Source organism: Pelophylax lessonae, assembly GCF_965119305.1.
Source record: "Pelophylax lessonae genome assembly, chromosome: 3".
Lineage (NCBI taxonomy): Eukaryota > Metazoa > Chordata > Amphibia > Anura > Ranidae > Pelophylax > Pelophylax lessonae.
The window spans coordinates 502,531,150-502,553,297 of NC_138770.1; the positions used below are offsets into that span (position 1 = coordinate 502,531,150).

General features: G+C 43.3%; 1 protein-coding gene across 3 annotated transcripts in view; it reads left to right on the forward strand.

The window, feature by feature from the left end:
- LOC309549720 (proton-coupled folate transporter-like) overlaps positions 1 to 22,148 on the forward strand; it is a 650,810-nt gene that overhangs the window by 168,340 nt on the left and 460,322 nt on the right. For all 3 annotated transcript variants that reach the window (XM_082250194.1, XM_082250195.1, XM_082250196.1), the window contains exon 2: positions 5,035 to 5,794. In XM_082250194.1, the coding sequence (XP_082106320.1) occupies positions 5,035 to 5,794 (760 nt within the window). The remainder of the gene's footprint in view (positions 1 to 5,034; positions 5,795 to 22,148) is intronic.

Sequence of the window (22,148 nt, forward strand, 5' to 3'; positions counted from 1 at the left end):
GGCATAATTTGATGTCCTCCCAAATTCACCCTTCCCGCGCACCCCCTGGGGTATGCACCCAGAAGTGACCATGATCGTCGGGTCCTCCAGGCCAAGTGCATCACCGATCAGGGTAAAGGGACAATGACCACGGGCCTTTATTACGTGATCACTCCGTTCAATGATGGAGCTATCACTTGTCAACAAACCGGCGCATGTCCAGTTCAGCTCTCTCCTCTCCTCACACCGATTGGTACACAATGTGAGGAAAGGAGGGTGCCCATGCAGCAGCGCAAGTGGACTGAATCTGAAATTCCGACAGACCTGATCTGTGCCCAATTAAAGCCCCATACGTGCCTCATCCATGCCTCATACATGACCATCCATACCTCATATGTGCCCATCCATGCCCATTCGTGCCTCATCTGTGCCCATCCATACCTCATCTGTGCCACATGTGTGCTCATCCATGCACATCCATGCCTCATCCTTGCCTCATCCATGCCACATCAGTGCCCATCCATGCCTCATCCGTGCTCATCCATACCTCATCCATGCCACATCAGTGCCCATCCATGCCTCATCTGTTTCCATCCATGTCTCACTTGTGCTCATCCATACCTCACCCATGCAACATCAGTGCTTATCCATGCCACATCAATGCCTCATTCGTGCCCATCCATGTCACATCAGTTGTAATCTTTAGAAGTAGAGGACTGCACTCTTACTTGAAAATTGTAAGAATTTATTAAGGAATACAAAAATCCATGATAGACAAAATTATCGTCTCCTGTCTCTGATAATTTTGTCTATCATGGATTTTTGGATTCTTCAATAAATTCTTATAATTTTCAAGTCGCAGTGCAGTCCTCTACTTCTAAAGATTACAGCTGCCGGGATTGCGGGTCTGACGTGCACCCGACTCTGATTGCTGGACTTCTTACACCAGATTTCTGTGTGTGTTTGTGCATGTCACATCAGTGCTCATCCATGCCTCATCTGTGCCACATCAGTGCTCATCTGTGCCACATCAGTGCTCATCCATGCCACAACAGTGCTCATCCATGCCACAACAGTGCCCATCAGTGCCAATACAATGGTCAGCATTGCCACTACAGTGCCCCACAAAAGTGTAATAGGTAGTCAGTGTGACGATACTAACCATCACTATGAGTGAAAGTCAGATAAGTAATGGTTTGGATTGCTTCAATATTTGTCAGCAAAATCTTCATATAGAAATATGACGATTTTATACCACATTACAAAGTGTATTCCATGCTTGGCTGTGAGAGAGACACAAAGACTGTCATTTGCAGACTTTCCTATTGTTTGTGTATTGGAAGGGAATGTGTATTGTGATAAAGTTTACCTGTCTGTTCCATTGTTAAATGTTAATGACCTCACATTGTTCTGTCCAGATGGCTAGATAATTAGTTTAGTTCCTGTATACACTTTCATCTGTATATACTACTGTAATTAGCCAGAGGGGAGGGATTGTGTACACTGTATGAGAGTGTAAAACTCTGTTCCTATTGGATTGTGAATGTTACGTCCAGTCTTCAATGCGGTCCACCTGTGCGGTAACCTTGTGGGTGAAAACTGTATATAAGTCTGTTTCATGTTCAATAAAGTTGTTCTAGAGTTACTTCACCCTCAATCTACAGTCGTGTCTATTATTGGGGGAATATGCTACAAGGGATTGTTATGGTCTTCCATACTCCCTTAGATAATCACTAAGCTCTTGTAAGAGCTTGTTCTGCTGCACTCTCTGGGGAAAGAGAGGTTCACCCACGGGAACCTGGAGCCTTGTCGTAGGTCCAAGGTGGGTAGGAGACAGCGAGACCATAACAAAGCTGCGGCGGTTTGTGGGATCTGAAGTGGTTACAGTGTCTGGTGGAGTGCTTGGAGCCCTCGGGAAGCACTAGGAGCATCTGTCAATGGAGGTACCTGGTCGGGGTGCTAGTTGATCTGTTACAGTCAGGAAATTAGATGTGGAATTTATGTCCCTAGAACACCTGAAGGTGCTCCCTGCATGTTGGGTATCGCCATACTCAAGAGAAGTAGCAGAGTGTATTTTGGGGTGTAATTTTTGCTATATACATGCTATGTGTAAGAAATATCTTATAAATTGACAACTTTGTGTAAAAGAAAACGAGTTTTCATTTTCTTTCCACATTTTCCAAAAACTTGTGGAAAAAAAAAACATGCTCAAAAGACTCATAATGCCTTCTAGATTATGGGTTGGGGTGTTTGCTTTCAAAAATGGGGTCATTTTTTGGGTGTTTGCATTGTGCTGGTGCTCCAGGGCTCTCAAAATTATAATAGGTAGTCAAGAAATTAAATGTGTAATTTATGTCCCTAGAACTGACTGTGCTCCTTGCATGTTGGGCCTCTGTATGTGGGCAGACTGTTTGTCATTGTATTGTCATACTCAGGAGGTGTAGCAAAATGTTTTTTGGGGTGTAGTTGTAAGTATGCATATGCCACGTGAGAGAAATAACCTGTTAATATGAAATTTTTTGTGAAAAAAAAAATCTTTATAAGGCAAAGAATCTTGGTGTAGCAATATTTCCAGGCATTGGGCCTGATGTGGGTCTGCCATGGTTACCGTTGACACCAACAGCGCATTTAAGCTTGTTGCCCAAGTGTGAGATCTGAGACAATGAACAGTCCGGCATCTTTGGTTTTTAGCTTTTTTGTAGGAACTTGGATGGGAGAAGGGAATGAGTGAGATACTCCTCTGGCTCAACTAGGTACAAATCTGGGACACTTGAGAAAAATGCTGCCTAGCGCTGTCTTGGCCCCGGATGAACGCTTACTGGCGCTTGTAAACCTGACTTGCGGTCTGTGAACTGAAACTACTTCTGACACTCCTGTTAGCTCAAAAGTCCTGTGCACTACTCCTTGTAGTCTTCTCTGAATGAGGTAGCCACTGGCAATGACGCTGCAACGCTTAACACTTTACACTTCAGAGCCCAACCTCTGGCACCCCGTTTGCTCTTCAGGGTAATCTCTTGCACCCCCTTTCTATATTTCGGTACCGGCTAGCTAGCTCATGTATCCCTCTGACCTTCTCCAGAGTGGTCCCCTCTGTTAGGCAGAACCCCAGGGGCAATTTTCAGTACTCACGACTCAGAATGCTTTCCTGAAATTCGACCCCAATGCTCCGCTGGTCCTCAACACACCTGGATCCTCACTGCAGCTCAGCCCTATGTCCACTCAGGCCAGCCGCCTGGGACACCCGATTCTTCCTCCCGCCAAAGACAATCTGTCATATGCTCCCCACAGACTTATACCCCTTCACAGAATGCTGTGCGGCAGAATCTGCCCTTCCAGGATGGATACAAGCCCTGGTGTGCTATTGGTCAGGTTTCCTCCACTGCCCAATGAGAGCCCTAACTAAAAACATTGCCATGCTGATAAGCAGACAAGGCCCACTATACTTTACCTAGCACCTACATTGGAGGGTGCTACATTGGGAAAACATTACAACTTCAAAAAACTCACAATGCCTCTTACTATATACCTTGGAATGTCTGCTTTCCAAAAAGGAGTCATTTGGGGTGTATTTGTACTGTCCTGGCTTGTTAGTGTCTCAAGAAATGATATAGGCTCCTTTCACACGGGCGGTGAGCCTGACGGACTCAGTTTCAGCAGGAAATGATTCGCCTATCCCCGCTGAGCAAACGGATGACAGCTCCGTCTCCGCTTACTTTGCAGAGAGTTATAGCCCCACTCTCCTCTATGGGTGATCGAATGAAAACGGACCGCCTGTCCGTTTTCATCCGATCTTATCCGATCCGATCCTCCAGGCGGATGGAAAATAGGGTTTCCATCCGTCTGGATTTCACGGACAGGATCAGATCGGATAGCAGCGGGTGTCAGCGGAGATGTCTTTGCTGACATCCGCTGCTCCATAGGGCTGCATGGAGCATCCGATCAGGTCCACCTGAAAAACTTATAGGCGGACCGGATCAGAAAGCCCATGTGCAAGGGGCCATAGGCAGTCAGGACATCAGGTATGATCAGGTGAGATCAATTTTCAGTGATTGGCACCATAGCTTGTAGACTCTATAACTTTCACAAAGACCACATAATATTCACTGATTCTGGTTATTTTTACCAAAGATATGTAGCAGTATAAGTTTTGGACAAAGTTTATGAAGAAAAATTACTAATTTACCACATTTTATAACAGAAGCGAAGAAAAATGCAAAGATTTTCGGTCTTTTTTCATTTACAGCACAAAAAAATAAAATAACCCAGTGGTGATTAAATACCAGCAAAAGAAAGCTATATTTATGTGAAAAAAGGACAAAAAATGTAATATGGGTACAGTGTTGCATGACTGAGTAATTGTCATTCAAAATTCAAGAACACTGGAAGCTAAAAATTGTCCTGGTTAGGAAGGGGGTATAAGTGCCCAGTGGGCAAGTGGTAATGGACAGATGATAAAACTTGTATGTACTGCATCGAACAAGCACTGCATTCTTTGATAAAAATTACATATTTAGAACTACAATTAATGTAATTTTTAAGGGAATGTGTCTTTCCTGTGGAAAAAGATGTTACTGTTTTGCTCTTTTGTATCCACTACACTGTTTACACGTGTTGGAAGCACACAGATATGATCCTGTGACACTCACTATATATATTAGGAGTATGTGAATTGTGAGAGCAAAAGGCTGTGAGAGAGGATAGATCCCGGGGTAGGTTCCCTCCTACTCGAGAAACTGCATCCCTGTTGGAGAATATTGTGTAACTTCTTGTCTGCATATAAGATAGAGAGACACTATTGGCACTCATGGTCAAAGTCCTGCTGTAAGATGGGCGCTTTTAGGGGCAAAAAGAGTGGCGGTAAAGGGGGTGGGAATTCCAATGATTGGACTTTATCCAACAAGTCTAATATTTATATGACTACTCCTGTATTATTAATATACAGTATATTATTAGATATAATTCATACAAACATAATTTAGAATCTGCCATAATCATTTACTTACACAGTTGAAAAACAATTGCATCTTTTTAAATGTCAATATTGTTGTATTTCAGGTCTGTCAAGAACTGTACAATGAGAATGAATGCAGTGATATACAGAAAAACAAAGATGAATATGAAGTTGTTCAAAGCAGAGGATCATACATTATGCTTATATACATTGCAATTATGAGTCTAATGTCAGTTCTACCGGCACTAATTCTTGGGACTTGGTCGGATAAGGGAAGTCGCCGGCATGGAATGTTCTTACCTTCTATTTTTTCTGTTGCAAGTGGAGGGCTTTTCATTGCAATATACCATTTTAAAGAAATGACTGTGTACTGGACCTTTGCTGCTGCTGCTTTGATTGGCATTTCTGGAGGACACGTCTCAATGTTTTTAAGTGTTTTCAGTTATTTGGCTGACATCACAGAAAATTCACAGCGCACTTTTAGAATGGGAATTGCTGAATCAATGATATTTATTGGAGGAACTTCTGGGTTTCTATTGGGTGGAAGCTTGCTTCAGCATAGCACCTTCACCATTGTGTTTGGTGTGTATTGTGGCTGCAATTTGCTTGCAGCACTATATATCTTGTTTTGGTTACAGGAATCAAAGTCTCTCAGTGGATATAGTAAACTTTATGAAGAGTATCATGGGGATGATGATGATGACTGTAAAACAAGTGAAGGACAAAACGATCATCCCAAAAGATCAGTCATAAAATATGTCAAAGGATCCTTTAGAACTATTTGCAAGATGCGTGAAGGTCACAACAGACAGAAGTTTTATCTCATATTAATCTCCATTTTCCTAATTAATATCTGCAATGTTGGTAAGTAACTGTGGACTATAGATTTGTGTAAGCCGGATGCGTATATGCATATATTGCTATATAATATTTTGGGGAAAAAATGAAAATACAATTTAAAATTTCCTGCAATTTTTGCTAACATTCATCTAACTTTCTCTGATAAACATACACCCTATTTTTAAGGAATAAATGTTACCTTCTCTGTATATTTACCTGAAAACCAGTGAGCATAAAATTTACCAGGACTGACTTTTTTAGCAAGTTTTTCAGGCATAACCAACCTGGCACACAAGGTACGTGAAAAGGTATTTCTATAGCAAGAAGGCAGTGAGAATGCAGCCCCATATCACATTGATACTTGTCCACATGTTCTGGGTAGTGCTTTGAAGGGGGCTTCCACAGCATCAGTGCTGATGGAAAGTGGGATCTTTCAGGCCCCCAGTGCCCAGGAAAAGGTTCAGGAAAGGGAGCTTTAAGTTCCACCTACCTTCCCCCAATGGGGGTTAGGTAGGTAATTGCCCCCCACCTTGGTGAAACTATTTAATGTGTCTAAAGGACCCCTAACCATGAAGTACAGAAATAGTCAAATAAAAAATTCAAATAAAGTATACATTTAATGTTGTTTATTGAACAAATACCTTAGAGGCTCTAGAGCTATTTACACATGAAGGCCCCTTGAACCTCATTTAGGGAAAGGCATCCTTGACTGCAGGAACCATGGCATCATTGTGTGTGTGAACCTAAAAGTGAAGTTAGGTAGCTCCCTTAGGATTGGCTACAAAGACCTGAGGTGAATGGGTGGAGCCTGAACTCTAGGAAAAAGGCACGCTGGGGCACGTCCAACTGCTCTGAGGAGATTCAGCTGTCACAAGAGTTGTCCTTCCTCAGCGTTCCTGTATCATCATGGACACACATCTTTTTTCAGAGGTCAGGCTGACTGACTACTTTCTCTTCTTATGGTGAGACTGTTCCCTCAGCTCTTATATCTGCCACCCATCCCTTGCTGCCAGGCCACTTTCTTCCAGGATAATTCAATTCAATGTCCCTCCATCCAGACCAAGCCCCAGCCCCTCCAGGGTCACTACTAATACAGCCAGACACAGGACCCCTTCTTGAGCTACTGGCGCTGAGGGTGCTAGCTCCACTCCTCTGCTAGTCCCCCACTCTGCATGCATCCCCCTCCAGCTTTTCCAACACAACCCAGCCTCTAATACATCATGTGCTTTGGTTAATGGACACTGTCGCCCCATTCTAGGATTCCCAGAGCACTGCTATCATACGTGAATGGACCTTGGATGCCTGCAGCATCTCCTTCCCTAAATACTGTCAGTGACACTCAGCTCCCTGTGCCCTGCAGGGCAGGAACTAATTTACACTGTCAGCAGTCACCCCCTCCAGCATTTCACTCCTCTCCCTGTCTTTGTGAGGGATCAGGTTTCCATACAGCAGAAGGCACTTACTAACTCTTTACATCCCTGCCTCAGCCTGCATGTCAGCCAGCTCTCTTCTTCAGCAACAGGTGATTTCAATGTTAAAGCCTCCCCAAGTGACATGCCTCAGATTCTCTGACAGGGCTTCTGTGTCACTTGAGGCCGGAGGCTCCTTCTTATTAACCCTGCATGTCCCAACACAATCTCTGACACACAGGATCAACTCCTGGACTCCAGACTCTCCCTCCAGCTCTTTCTGAAGGCAATCCTCAGCCCTCCTACTCAACCCCCTGCTTGGTACGTATGGTTATGGGGTAGTTTGGCATATGTCAAATGTAGCTGTTGCATTTTAACAGCAGTCCAATCAGTTTTTATTTTTACCTTATTTGGGTCTCAATCCAGATGTGGCACTCACCCCATCCCCAGGGACTGGTTCTCACCTGGGTAGCCCTCTATAATTGATTTTCCCTGTTGATTTGCATGTAGGACAGGGGATTAAATAAAAACATTTTAAAAATGGCACCGTGAATTTACTGATGTGCTGACACGATTGCTTTTTGATACACAGACAGCTGACAAATCAAAACATAATGATGTTAATACTGAGGGTGACAAATCAAATGTCAGGTCACCTGTGGCCAGGGGACAACTGCATCATGTTGGGGACAGGGGTGCACCACTAGGTAGTGAAACCAATAGCTGACTGCTGCGGATGGACAGGAAACGTGAGCCCAAAATTCTCCAGGGCGCGGAGTCTAAGGCCCAGCAGGTGTTCACCAGAGCCTCTAATGGTGAGGATGGCCTTCGCTGCAGCTGAACCCAGGTCGCGGCCTCTGGAGTCCCCTAGGTCACGCTCCATAGGAAGAGAGGGGAAACAGCCACTCAGGACACAAGGGATTGTGATGGGCCAGCCGAGGTTGGGGCAAACAGGCAGACGAGGGTAACCAAGAGACAGGCCAAAGGTCAGAGTCACAGGCAAACAGGAGTAGTCAGAGACGAGCCAAAATCGGTACACAGCAAGGTAGACGTAGCACACGGCAGACAGGAACACTAGCTAACAAGCAAAGTTGAACAGCAAAGCAGACATGCAGTGCACTAGTTGACATAGACTTCCTGGAATGACCTGGGGTGGGGCCATACAGGGAGGAGAGATGATAAAAGGCAGCCAGAAAGAGAGTCAGGCCTCTAATGGAGACATGGAGGAGAAGGTATTGCATGTCCATGACATCAAAGCAGCTTCCTTGTACTTTTGGGAACTAGCTGCAAGGTTTCTGTGCCTATGCATTGCTCTGCAAATAATTTCCAGAATCAGTCCCTTCTCCATTCAGTTATGTGGATCTCAGTTGGGAGGTCTACAAAATATATGGAGGGCAGTGCTGTTTAATCTTAATACCCAGTTTTGTTTTATGGGTGTTCATGGCACAACTGTGACTGGCATTATTGTTTTTTCCCATTTGGAAAGTTGTTACTTTTGCAAAGTTCAATAAAGCTGTGGCCTTGCCCTATTTCCACCTTAATCAGCTCTTGTGTCTTTTTGGGGGAAAAGGTATTAGTTTATCAGTTGGTCAAAAATTAGTCTGCGTCATGAAGGCCCCTTAAACCTCATTTAGGGAAAGGGAGCCTTGACCACTGGAAGCATGGCATCACTGTGGGTTAAGTAGCTCCCTTAGGATTGGCTTCAAAGACCTGAGGTGCATGGGTGGAGTCTAAACTCTAGGAAAAGGCTATGCTGGGGCACGTCCAACTTCTCTGAGAAGATTCAGCTGTCACAAGAGTTGCCCACCCTGCCGCCTAATGTGATGTTTTGTCACATCTTTATTGGCGGTTTTGAACTTGCCAGCAATTGATGTTGGTTTATGGGCTTTGCCCTCAAGTTAAATTCTGGGATCAGTCTAATGCCTGTCTGGCACTGATGGTAAGGACAGACCTCTTAGACTATGCGAGTTTATGTTTTATGGGTGCTCACAGTATAACTGTGACTGGAATTGTTGTTTGGTAAATTCTGGGGTCAGTCTAATGCCTGTCTGGCACTGATGGTAAGGACAGGCCTCATAGACTATATGAGTTTATGTTTTATGGGTGCTCACGGTATAACTGTGACTGGCATTGTTGTTTGGTACATTTGGAAAGTTGTTACTCTTGCAAAGTTCAATAAAGCTGTGGCTTTGTCCTATTTACAACTTAATTAGCTTCTGTGTCTTTTTGGGGGCAAGGTATGGGTTTATCAGTTGGTCATTTATGAGCCTATGCTTCTCAGCAGTCATATCCACCGGTGCAGATTATCAAAGGAAAGATTAAAAAATATTTTCCTCTTTTTTTTTTTTTTCTCAAGCTCCAGTTGAAAGAAGGGGAATATCAGCAATTTAACAGCTTTAGGTGTAAAGGGTACTCTTCACACCTACATTTTGACTTCACTAACTGTAATTCTGACTTCACTAACTGCAAGTCCATATTTGGTTTTAGTTCATTTATGAATAATAGCCATTCATTTCAAAGTTCCTTGCATATTTAAAATCATCAAAATGGAACGGGACTTGAATACAACCTTTACAGTCCCACAAAAAGATAGAACCCTTCAGATGACCCACAGGCACAGAGCATCCATTTCAAGCTCCATCGAGAAAACAAGATACGAAATTGTGTCAAGGTTGTATAGAATTCCAACAATGCTTCATAAACTTTTTCCACAGTGTCCCCCCATATGCTGGAGATGTCGCAGGGAAGAGGTCACTCTATTACAAATATTTTGTCCCAAGATTATCCCATTTTGGAATCAGGTGAAGCAGCTTATATATATATATATATAGATTAAAAGATATCCAAATTTCAGATGATCCGGCCACCTTCCTCCTTCATTTAGTACCAATGTCTCTGAACAGATATAAACACTGTGTCTTAATTATTTGCTTAATGCAGCCAAAGTGAGCATCCTCCTGTATTGGAAGCAACCTACGGCTTCACAACTTCACTTATGGTTGACACAGATTAACAAAATTTATATGATGGAGGAATTGATGCCCGCGATCCACAATGAAGAAGAACAGTTTCTAAAACCTTGGTTTTACTGAATCAATTTTACTTTCTCCACAGACTAACAGTCCCTACGGTCTTCCCCAACTTACATGCAGACCCTGCAACCCAGTTGCTGCTTTGACTTGATTCTAGGCTCAAAGTCCCCTTTTGCTTGTGTCTGTAATTCCCACTCTCCTCTGTGCCCCCCTTTTTTTCCCCTTGTTGTACTTCTTCTTTCCCAGGTTCTTCATTTCTTCCCCTTGTTTCCATATACAACTACATGTATTAATCATACCCATAGGATCATGAGAATTCCTTACTGGATGTGTTTTGTTGTTGATTTGGGAGACTGAACGTCCTTTGCATTTAATATGTAGAGTTCTTATGCTCTGACCCATTTTCTGCTCGAGCTCCTCAAATTTATGGAACTGTAGGTTATATGTTTTGTAATCCATATATATGCACACGCTCCCATGCTTCCATGAGTGTGCACACACTCCCATGATTTGTCCAATTGTTGGTGTATGATTTAAAATTTTAAATCAAGAATTAAAAAAAAATAAAAATTACCAACAGTGCATCTGGGAAGTATTTACAGCGCTTCACTTTTTACACATTTTGTTATGTTACAGCCCTATTTCAAAATTGATTAAATTCAGTATGTTCCTCAAAAGTATACAAACAATACCCCATAAGGACAATGTGAAAGAAGTTTGTTTGATATCTTTGCAAATTCATTAAAATAAAAAAAACAAAAAAAATCCCATGTACAAAAATATTCACAGTCTTTGCTCAACACATTGTTGAAGCACCTTTGGCACCAAATACAGCCTCAAGTCTTTTTGAGTATGATGCTACAAGTTTGGCACACCTATTTTTGGGCAGTTTCTCCCATTCTTCTTTGAAGGAACTCTCAAGCTCCATCAGATTGGATGGGGAGCATCAGTGCACAGCCATTTTCAGATCTCTCCAGAGATGTTCAGTCGGGTTCAAGTCTTGGCTCTGGCTGGGCCACTCTAGGACATTCACAGAGTTGTCCTGTAGCCACTCCTTTGTTATCTTGGCTGTGTGCTTAGGGTCCTGTTGGAAGATGAACCTTCCCCCTAGTCTTAGGTCCAGAGTGCTCTGGAGCAGATTTTTATCAAGGATGTCTCCGTACATTGCTGCATTCATCTGCTCCTCAATCCTGACTAGTCTCTTCTGTCATGCCACTCTACCATACAGGCCTGATTGGTGGAGTGCTGCAGAGATGGTTGTTGTTCTGGAAGGTTCTCCTCTCTCCACAGAGAAACACTGGCGCACTGTCAAAGTGACCATCGGGTTCTTGGTCACCTCCCTGACTAAGGCCTTTCTCCCCTGATCGCACAGTTTGGCCGGGCGGCCCGCTCTAGGAAGAATCCTGGTGGTTCCAAACTCCTTTCGTTTACAGATGATGGAGGCCACTGTGCTCATTGGGACCTTCAATGCTGCAGAAATGTTTCTGTACCTTTCCCCAGATCTGTGCCTCAATACAATCCTGTCTCAGGGGTCTGAAGACAATTATTTTGACTTCATGGCTTGGTTTTTGCTCTGACATGCACTGTAACAGTGGGACCTTATATAGACAGGTGTGTGCCTTTCCAAATCATGTCTAATCAACTGAATTTACAACAGATGGATTCCAATCAAGTTGTAGAAACATCTGAATGATGATCAGTGGAAACAGGATGCACCTACGCTCAATTGTGAGTGTCATGGCAAAGGCCGTGAATACTTTTTCCTTTTTTATTTTTAATAAATTTGCAAAGATTTCAAACAAACGTCTTTCATATTGTTGTTATGGGGTATTGTTTGTAGAATTTTGAAAAAAATAAAGAATTTTATCAATTTTGGAATAAGGCTGTAATATAAGAAAATGTGGAAAAAGTGAAGCATGTGAATACTTTCCGTAGGCACTGTAATGTCAGAAATCAACTTACTTCAAATTGAAAAAAATACCTGTGTATAGTTTTCCTCATGCTATATTTGGTAAGTGCAAGTAAATGTTCAGTGTTTTGACTAAATATGTTTACTAAATCACTATGCAGAACATGTATTCAACTTTACTTTGCTGCGGGGGATGATCATGGACAAACGATGAGAAGCCCCACCCACTACATAAATTAAAGATTATCTGACGGTTATTACCCAGACAGAACGTCAGTAGTTTCATTCTTTTTCATCCAAAAAAGTATGGTGTGGTCCCTTTAAATACATATGTTGCAACATTAGGATAGGATTAACTGATGTTAAAAAGGCAAATCTTTCTGAGTTCAGTTCACAAACAGTTTTGTAAATCTAGATATGAGTTAAAGAACTTTGCAGACAGTCCCACTGAATTCTTTGGGGAGTGTTGTTCAATTCTGGCCATACATTATGCTAATAAGCATTTTAAGGCATAAGAAGCCAGGTACTCGCATGGTGAGTTGTTTCGCAACCCCTTCTCTCAGCTAATTTTTACTATTTTTTGGTGCGTTTTCAAGCTTTTCAAGCTTATTTGAGTTTTTTGTGCTTTTTCATGCTTTTTCAAGCATTTTTGCACATTTTAGGGCGCTGAGGTGTCTTTTCTGCTCAAAAGCATGTCTCAAAAATGTGAGTTTGGTGGGTGGGGGGGAGTACCATTTGTTTTGTCCATTTTATAATTTGATTATTTTATATTAAGCAGGTCTTTCTTCTGACACAGTGGTGATGTGTGCTCTCAATATCACGGCATTTGCTGTGGGGATTACCTCTTTTATCCATGGACATTCCTTTATTGGACTGAGTCTAACTGTATTTATTTACCAAGCGCAGATATTATTTTTGTTTTATTTTAATAATGATCTATTGCTGAAGAAAGTGATTCAAAAAACGTAAGCATAAAAAATACTCTAATGTTCATTTTAGGACAAAATATTAACCATTTTTTTCTGTAAATTATATATGATGAGGTTATGCCAAGTAAATGGATACCCAACATGTCAAACTTTAAAATTGTGCGTGCCTGTAAAATGCCAACAAACCTTTTTTGATGGGATGATAAGTGCTTGGATGTTACTTAGATTTTGGTCACTACCAAAAAAGTCCCCTATGTCAGTGGTCCTCAACCCTGGCCTACAGGACCCACTAACAGGCCAGATTTGCAAGATAACTGAAATACATCCCAGGTGATATAAATTGCTGCTCAGTGATTGCAGTATTCTAGTCTGCATCTCTCCAAGGTAATACTTAAAATCTGGCCTGTTAGTGGGCCCTGAGGACCGGAGTTGAGGACCACTGCCCTATGTGATAAAATTTATTTGTGACAGGTTCTCTTTAATGAGACATTAGGAGTCTGTTCTGTCCTCTGCCCCCAATTGAAGCTAACGAAGTACAGATCATGTTCCGTCAGCTTTTCCCCTGATCACACAAGCCAAAATAAAATAAGTAAAAATAAGACCGTAAAGGCTAGGTTCCCCTTTGGAACATGATACATGTTCCACCTGTATTTAGTCTGTAACATTTTACATGTTCCAGCTTCTGCCTCCTTTCCCAATGGTGCCCTCTTCCTGTGACAACAAGCGAGGGATCCTTTCCCTGTACCTGCAATTTAAAAACAGGGGCTCTGCCCACATGGTCGCATCATTAATTTACAGAGTTCTCTAAATGAATCAACTACAAGCACCATCGTCTACACATGCTAGTGAGCACTCTAGTAGTGTACTGAGAGTCTGCAGAATCCTGGCATTGCACCAACATTCTGCTGATCGCAGGTGTAATGCTTTACAGGCTCCAGTGTAAAAAGATAATAAGTGACTCAGTTCATCAATCAAACATCAATAAAGTGTGTGTGTGTGTGTGTATATGTATGTATTTACAGTATCTCACAAAAGTGAGTACACCCCTCACATTTTTGTAAATATTTTATTATATATTTTAATGTGACAACACTGAAGAAATTACATTTTGCTACAATGTAAAGTAGTGAGTGTACAGTTTGTATAACAGTGTAAATTTGCTGTCCCCTCAAAATAACTCAACGCACAGCCATTCATGTCTAAACAGCTGGCACCAAAAGTGAGTACACCCCTAAGCTAAAATGTCCAAATTGGGCCCCCATTAGCCATTATCCCTCCCCAGTGTCATGTGACTCGTTAGTGTTACAAGGTCTCAGGTGTGAATGGGGAGCGGGTGTGTTAAATTTGGTGTTATCACTCTCATTCTCTCATACTGGTCACTGGAAGCTCAACATGGCACCTCATGGCAAAGAACTCTCTGAGGATCTAAATAAAAAAGAATTGTTGCTCTACATAAAGATGGCCTAGGCTATAAGAAGTTTGCCAAGACCCTGAAACTGAGCTGCAGCATGGTGGCCAAGACCATACAGTGGTTTAACAGGACAGGTGCCACTCAAAACAGGCCTCGCCATGGTCAACCAAAAAAGTTGAGTGTACGTGCTCAGTGTCATATCCAGAGGTTTCTTTAGGAAATAGACGTATGAGTGCTGCCAGAATTGCTGCAGAGGTTGAAGGGGTGGGGGGTCATCCTGTCAGTGCTCAGACCTTTCACCGCACACTGCAAGCTTTTTTCAATTTTTATATACTATACTTAATATAGTTAAACATAACAAAAAAAATTGTTGTTTTTAATCACCATCAAAAGAAAGCTCTATTTGTCTTCAAAACATGATAATCAAGAGCAGTGAGACAGATTCATTAAAAGATTACAGCCTTATTCATAAATTACTCCTTTGGCTGTTCTAAAGTCCGTACATGCAACTGTGTTAAACCTTACTCTGACTCTTTGTGGATGCACATGCTTGTCTAACATTTCAGAGAAATAGACCATTGACAGACCAATTGCTCTCAAGTCATTTCTCCAGGGGAGGTTCCATAGTTCCATGTAGATCCTGTTCAAGGGGGACATATAAATGTGGACACTGTTCCTTTTACCAATGTATGGATACTTCAGGTCTCACTCAATTACCACATTCAGTTACATTTAAACCACAAAGTTGGCTCATTCCATTAAGGTTTTTCCTTATCCTGCCTTTTTTTGATAAATGTATTTACAAAGATTGGGAATTCCATCTCTTTGTGGTCCCAAAACCTTTTTCGGTGTGTTATCTCTTTGAGGAGACCCTTCTGAAGAAGTGGACCTCTTCTCCTGTCGTGGACTCTTTAGGTTGAAAAAAGTGACCATGATACCAGTGGAGGAGTCTCCTTTCTTCAAGGATCCTGTTGACAGAAAGGCAGAATTTATTTCCTGTTCTATGTTTTTGGTCATTAGTTTTTGCACTTTTTCCCCATTTTGGCCATAACCCTTGTGTTTCATTCGCTCCCTGAGTGGGCTAAGCTCTAAAACCAAGGTCTGGGTAACCTTTGGTATACGTGGAACTTGTGGATCAATTGGTATAGGGCCTCAAGTAAGTGTGCTGCATCCTTAGATGTGGCCACACTGCTTTCCAAGCTCTATGCCTCAGATGTGTTACACCAGCAATTTCTCTGGCTTATGTTTTAAGTCTGCAACGCAGACGTTTAAAAAGTCCTATCCGGTTTTCCCTTCCAGGGTGAGCGGTCTTTTGGTGCCACACTGTACTACCTCATTAGGAATCTTACGGGGGGGGGGGGCATTTGCCCAGTAAGATGGCTGCTTAAGCCGGGAGCTCCTTATGGCTGCCGGGATATATCACCTGAATCTGACCCACCCAAGTTGATTCAGTGCTTCCAAATAGCTTTTCAGCCTGCTGACACCCAGCTCCATGCCCTGAAGGAGGAGGGAGGCCCCACAGTCCCAATTGCTGTAGGGTTTCTGCCCTACAACAAAATGGTAGCGGGTCCAACACTAAACAGGCTGCCGCCAGCTATCTAGCGGTGGCTTTTCTTCAGCTTTCAGGTGCAGCATCTCCAGCAATCCAGGAATCAGCTGGATCAGGCTTCTCCTCACACTCCTTTCGTAGCCCAGAAAAATCACCCTGGACCCTGCGAGGAGGATTTGCCAGTAGAGTTGGGCGCATATGCAGAACCACCACAAGCTAGTTTTAGCTCAGTAAAATCACCCTGGACCCTGCCAGGAGGTTATGCCAGCAGAGGTGGGCACATATGCAGAACCACCACAAGCCAGTATCAGTACTAATCATATAACTGAGTTCCAAACTACTGGACAGAAAATGATACAAAATGCCCAACGTCACCTTCATTGCACTAGAAAGGATACATATACCACACAGAGGAGGTGACTGGAACAAGAGACTACTCCAGATGGAGATGCGATGGATACGACACTTAAAAGTGACAATACCTCTGGGATAAAATGAAACGGAAAGTTTCTGCCCCTTTTTTGAGGGTTTCTCATCCGGGAAAACAGATTGAACAAAAATCACGCCAAAAAAACAAAAGAAAACAAAGAAAACAAGATTCTCATCCATTCACAAAAATCTTGCACAGGGGATGCACAACCCCCCCCCCTCCCTCTACATCTATAATGCTCCCCATATATTCCTCAAACTGAACCTGTTAACATATATATCTGGCACCCTGCTAAACCAACCAAAATTCAATCCCTCATCCATTCACATAAACTCTTGGGATCTAAAAAACGTATCCTTGTAACCTAAAATCCTCTCCAAAGCATTGTAGAAGAGATAATCTCTGAAAAATATCTACATAAAGAACCCTGAGTGACCCTAAGGGGAACTTTATTTTAAAATCCTCATTGTCACTCTAGAAATTGAGCCATCCCTTATCAGATTTCAGGATGCCTCCTATGCTTTCTTCTGTGGTTTTATTAGTACTTTAATTCTGCTGTTAAAACTAATGATACCAGAATGATGTAAACTTTATTATTGTTTTTTTTATATAGAAATAGCCTGTATAGTATATTATAATGTATACACTGCCATATCATTAAACGATCCAAATGTCCCAGACCGCACCCGGCACGGTAAGCCCCTGTCAGTACATGGGCTTTTTAGGAACCTAGGAAGAAACCATCCCTTTCCTCAAAGATTCCCCTATGGGGATCTTGGTTCCTCCAATCCGTGTCGGTGGCCGGAACGTCGGACTGGCTTTCAGATGCGCACGCAACATCGGGGCGCGTGCGCAGTAGGAGGAAGCCACGTCATCAACGTCAGAAGCCCAGTACGCGTGGTGCCTACGGCGCATGCGCGGGGGGCTTTATAAGGCCAGGGAACCGGCATCTCTCCACATTTCCCTCGCAGAGAGGGAAATGTGGAGAGACTGTAAGGATCTGGCTGCCCGGAACACCATAGGAACCCTACACACCAAATTGTAAGTCTTACTGGATGGACCTACTATCCATCTGTCAATACACAAAAGTCACAATAAACTCTGCATAAACCACAACTAGAAACTACTGTTTTTTTTTACTGCAACCTTCAAAAGTGGAATCATTGTCCACTTTGCCACAAAAAGTCACAAATGTCTAAAAAACTCTGCACCAATCACAACCCCCCCCCCTCCCCCTTTCTGTTGTAAAAAAAAAAACCTGTTTTTATCAACATTAATCTGCAGCACACACTGTGAGTTCCCCCAAACTTACTTCAAATGTATTATTTGAAAAAACATTTTTCCTGTCTGACCATATGTATAATTACAAACCACCTAAACTATTCATCCACATATACCTTCCAGGCCGCATCCAATGGTTCCTGTTGCGAGTCTTAAGGAACAAAAGGAAGTACACATGAACAGGCAAAAGAATGTATGTATTCTATATGAACATTAGACCATTATCTAAATGACCATGGTATTTATAACCAATAATTGATACATTTATCACTACTTTTATAGACTTGGTGATAAAATCCTTGAGAAAGGCTATAATTTAGCCGAAACGCGTCGGATAATTACCGGATGACCTCTGTGAATATCTTTTCCAAGCCCCCAAGCAAGGAAAAACAGAGACAACATCCATACCAAGTCACCAGCTTCACACTTGTCACGGAAATTTTCCGAACCTTCCCTTCATATATTGTGATTCTACTACCTCTATTCTCACGCTAGAAGAGGGGCTCAATCTCCTGTGGAAGTGGGACCTTATCCCAGAGCTGTATCCTGCTGAGAGACAACCCCATTCTGTGGCTAAGGCTGCCCAAGACTGGCAGAATTTCTAAAACCGGCCAGCCCCTTAACCTGTTGTTTTGGCTGGCTTGTTATATCTACCTGGCACATTGTATGTCGCTTGCTAAATTTCACCCGGCAGCGACAAAAATATTTCCATCTTCGTCTTTGACCCTCAGTACGTGCTGCAGATTATACTGCTCAAGAGTTTCCCTTTTACGGGGAAGGGCTCACCTTTTTTACTCTTTTTGGTACCTTTGCCGTTCCAGTTTGTTCCCTATTGGAACTGTTTTGTTACGTGAGCGCTTGTTCCATTGGTGCTCCTCTCGAAATGTTGGATTACTATCCTGTTCACAGCTCCTCATTTTTCCTGGCAATATCTTTCTGGTTAATTATGTGCATTAGACTGACTATCCCTCACAATACTCATCCAATGCCTGCTTCCGTAGTCCTAATCTTTCAATCTTAAAATCATGAGTCTTAAATTAGTTTTTCTCTTTTTTTTTTTTTTAAACAATCAAGTTTATTGAAAACATGTGGTACATTACAATGAAGAAAAACATACTGTATTTGAGGGACACACATGTCAGTATAGTGCAGAAGTTATTGCAACATACAGCTTGGAAACGCTAACGATGATTAGAGATAGAGCAAGCGATAAACAAATGTACAGCTTAATGACATAACAAAATAGTGCATCAGCAAATTAGAAAAAACTTCAAATATAGGTCAAGTGGTCCTTTGGGCGGACAGAGTATCTAGCATAAGTTCTTGTGATATCGGACCTGGAACATGAGTAGAAAAAAAAAACTTACTAATAGAAAACAATTTCTCAAGAGTAATTAATCTCAGGATACTAGATCTTTGTCAGATAATCATGCAAGATCATCGGGTTAGCAGACGGAGAAATCCTCGTACGCAAAGATCGACGAGCAGCCCTAGACCAGCTAGACGCAGGGCTGAGGAGGTATATCAAAGTTGAGAAACTAGAGAAGAATAGTCGTTGGAGGCAAAGTAGAGGCAGAAGGATAAGAAAGAGCACAGGAAGAGTAAGAGGAAAGAGGGGGTGGTGGGGGGGGGGGAAGGGTTCGGCCGACTCAAGGAGGCGCCGGGGAAGGCCGATCGGGTTGTTGAGAAGACTGGAATTTAAGCCAAGGGTCCCAACGAGAGAGAAACCCAGGGATTCTGTCGTTGGCAAGTGCGCTTACTCTTTCCATCTCACAGATTTCTGAAACTTTCCTAAGCCAATCTGAGGTCGATGGAATATTAGCGGATTTCCAATGAACGGGTATGAGGGATCTGGCTGCATTGATCAGGTGAATGAGCAATGAATTCTTGTATTGTAGAAGTGGTGTTGGACTGAGGTGCAGTAGACAGAGTTCAGGGGAGAGGGTGACCCCCTCATCCACAATGGACGAGCACAAGGCTTGGATTTGTTGCCAGAAGGCGGAGATGTGCGGACAGGACCACCATATGTGGATTAAGGTACCTTTCTCGAGACCACATCTCCAACAGGTATCATCGGAGGCAGGATACCATCTCTTAATTTTATCAGGTGTAGCATACCACTGTGTAAGCAGTTTATAGGCGGTTTCCTGAAGTTTCGTGCTTAGCGAGCACTTGTGTGCAAGAATGCAAGCTCGTTTCCATTGGGTCTCCGAAATAGAAGTGTTCAATGAGGCGCTCCACCTCCCCCTGAACCTGTCCTGCCCTGTATCAGTGTGCTTCTGTAGCCAAGCATAGGTCTGGGAGATAGATTTCTCAACCCGCTCCCCCAGGTGACAACACTGTTCAAAGTCACTCAGAGGCCTACTCACTAGGGGCCTCCTGTTGCATGGGGTAAGGTAGCTGCGAGCTTGAAAGTAGGACCATAGGGGCATTTTCTGTTCAGGTGTGATTCGTGCGAAGTCAGATAGTTGTTTAAAAACACCATCTACAAAGCAGTCTTTGGCAAGCACAGGGTCTCGGGAGTCCTTCAGAAAAAGGGGATTGTCCGGTCCCGGTGCGAACTCTGGATTGTGTGCTAATGGTGTCAAAGGGCCGGGAGAGGAAGAGATGCCACAGTTGGGAGCAATAGCGTGAAATGTTCTCAGTGTGGGGCCTATGAGGGGGTGAGCCAACAAAGTTTTGGGGCAAGACGCGGCCGGAATCCAGGGGGCACACGCCAATGGCCCCGTGAAAAACAAGTTTTCGACTTGTATCCAATCTTTTGACTGGCCATGGCAATTCCAATCTATAATTCTAGATAGATGGACAGCCCAGTAGTATTGCCTGAAATTGGGTAGTCCCATACCACCATAGGATTTGGATTTGGACATTGTATCAAAATGTACTCTGGGATGTTTGCCATTCCAGATAAATTGAATCTGGAGCGAGCGTAGCCTACGAAAGAAATAGGAGGGAATCTTAATAGGGAGCGCCTGCATGAGATAGAGGAGCTTCGGCAGGGTCACCATCTTGATGATGGCGGCCCGGCCGAACCAGGAGAAAAAACGGGGCATCCAGCCCCGCAGTTCCTTCGTGATGGAAGCAAGGAGAGGGGGGTAGTTGTGTTCGAATAAGTTTTTGGGATGCTGGGTGAGTCGCACGCCTAGGTACTGTATGCTAGACGTGGTCCACTTAAACGTGCAATTCTGTCGGACAATACTCGCCTGTTGTGTGGATAAGGTGAGATTAAGGGCTTCTGATTTGTGGTAATTGATCAGCATATTAGACATAAAACCGTAAATTTCAAACATGGTCAGCAAGTTAGGGATCGATACAGATGGGTGAGAAACAAAAAACAAAAGATCATCTGCGTAGGCTGCAATCCTGTGTTCTCTGCCCCCCACCACGATCCCCCTAATGGAATGGTGTGGGTTGATTGTGCGGATAAAGGGCTCGAGGGAGAGGATGAACAGGAGAGTGGGCAGCCCTGACGGGTGCCGTTACGGATGTAAATCGGTTCAGACAGGGTACCGTTCACTTTAACTTGAGCCGAAGGGTTCGTGTAAAGGGCTTTTATCCAAGCTAGCATGTGATCCCCCATTCCCACGTGTCTGCAGGTCGCGAACATAAAGTCCCAGGCCACTCTGTCGAAGGCCTTCTCCGCGTCCGTAGACAGGAGAAGACCTCTGACACCATCCAGGTGGAATCTGTGAATCAAACTGATTGATTTTAGAACATTATCGCGCGCCTCACGCCCTGGCATGAAGCCCGCTTGCTCTGGGCCTATCACTTGTGGAAGCAAAGTCCTGAGACGAGTGGCAATGAGTTTGGCTAGCAGTTTGAGATCCAGGTTTAAAAGGGAGATTGGTCTATAGTTAGGGCATTCAGTGGGGTCCTTATTGGGTTTAGGGATAACCGTGATGTGTGCTCGCGAAAAGGAGGGAGGGATTGTATCAGCCGATAGAAGGGAGTTCAGGGCCACGAGGAGAGGGGTAGAGATCTGTTCAGTGAAGGTTTTATAGTAGTGACCGGTGAAGCCATCTGGGCCTGGGCTTTTGTTGGATTTGAGCGATTTAATTGCTGCCAAAAGTTCGGAGTGCGTGAAGGGTTGTTCCAGCGTCTCCGCCTCTGAAACAGATAACCTAGGAAGTTTGCTATTATGGAGGAATTCTTCGATAAGGGACGGTCTATCTCCATGTAGTGTGGTTGGTTTGTGACGCGCCGGAATGTTGTAAAGATTGGAATAAAAATCATGGAAATGTTGAGCTATGAGATGGGAGTCTCTGTCCAACTGACCCTGTTTATTTTTTATGGCTGAGATGTTTGTGGACAATTGAGCCTCTTTCAAAGACCTGGCCAAAAACTTCCCCGCCTTATCACCCTGTTCATAGTAAATGTGTTTCCGGTAGAAGAGCAAACGTCTGGCTTTGGCGTCCAGAAGCTGTCTCA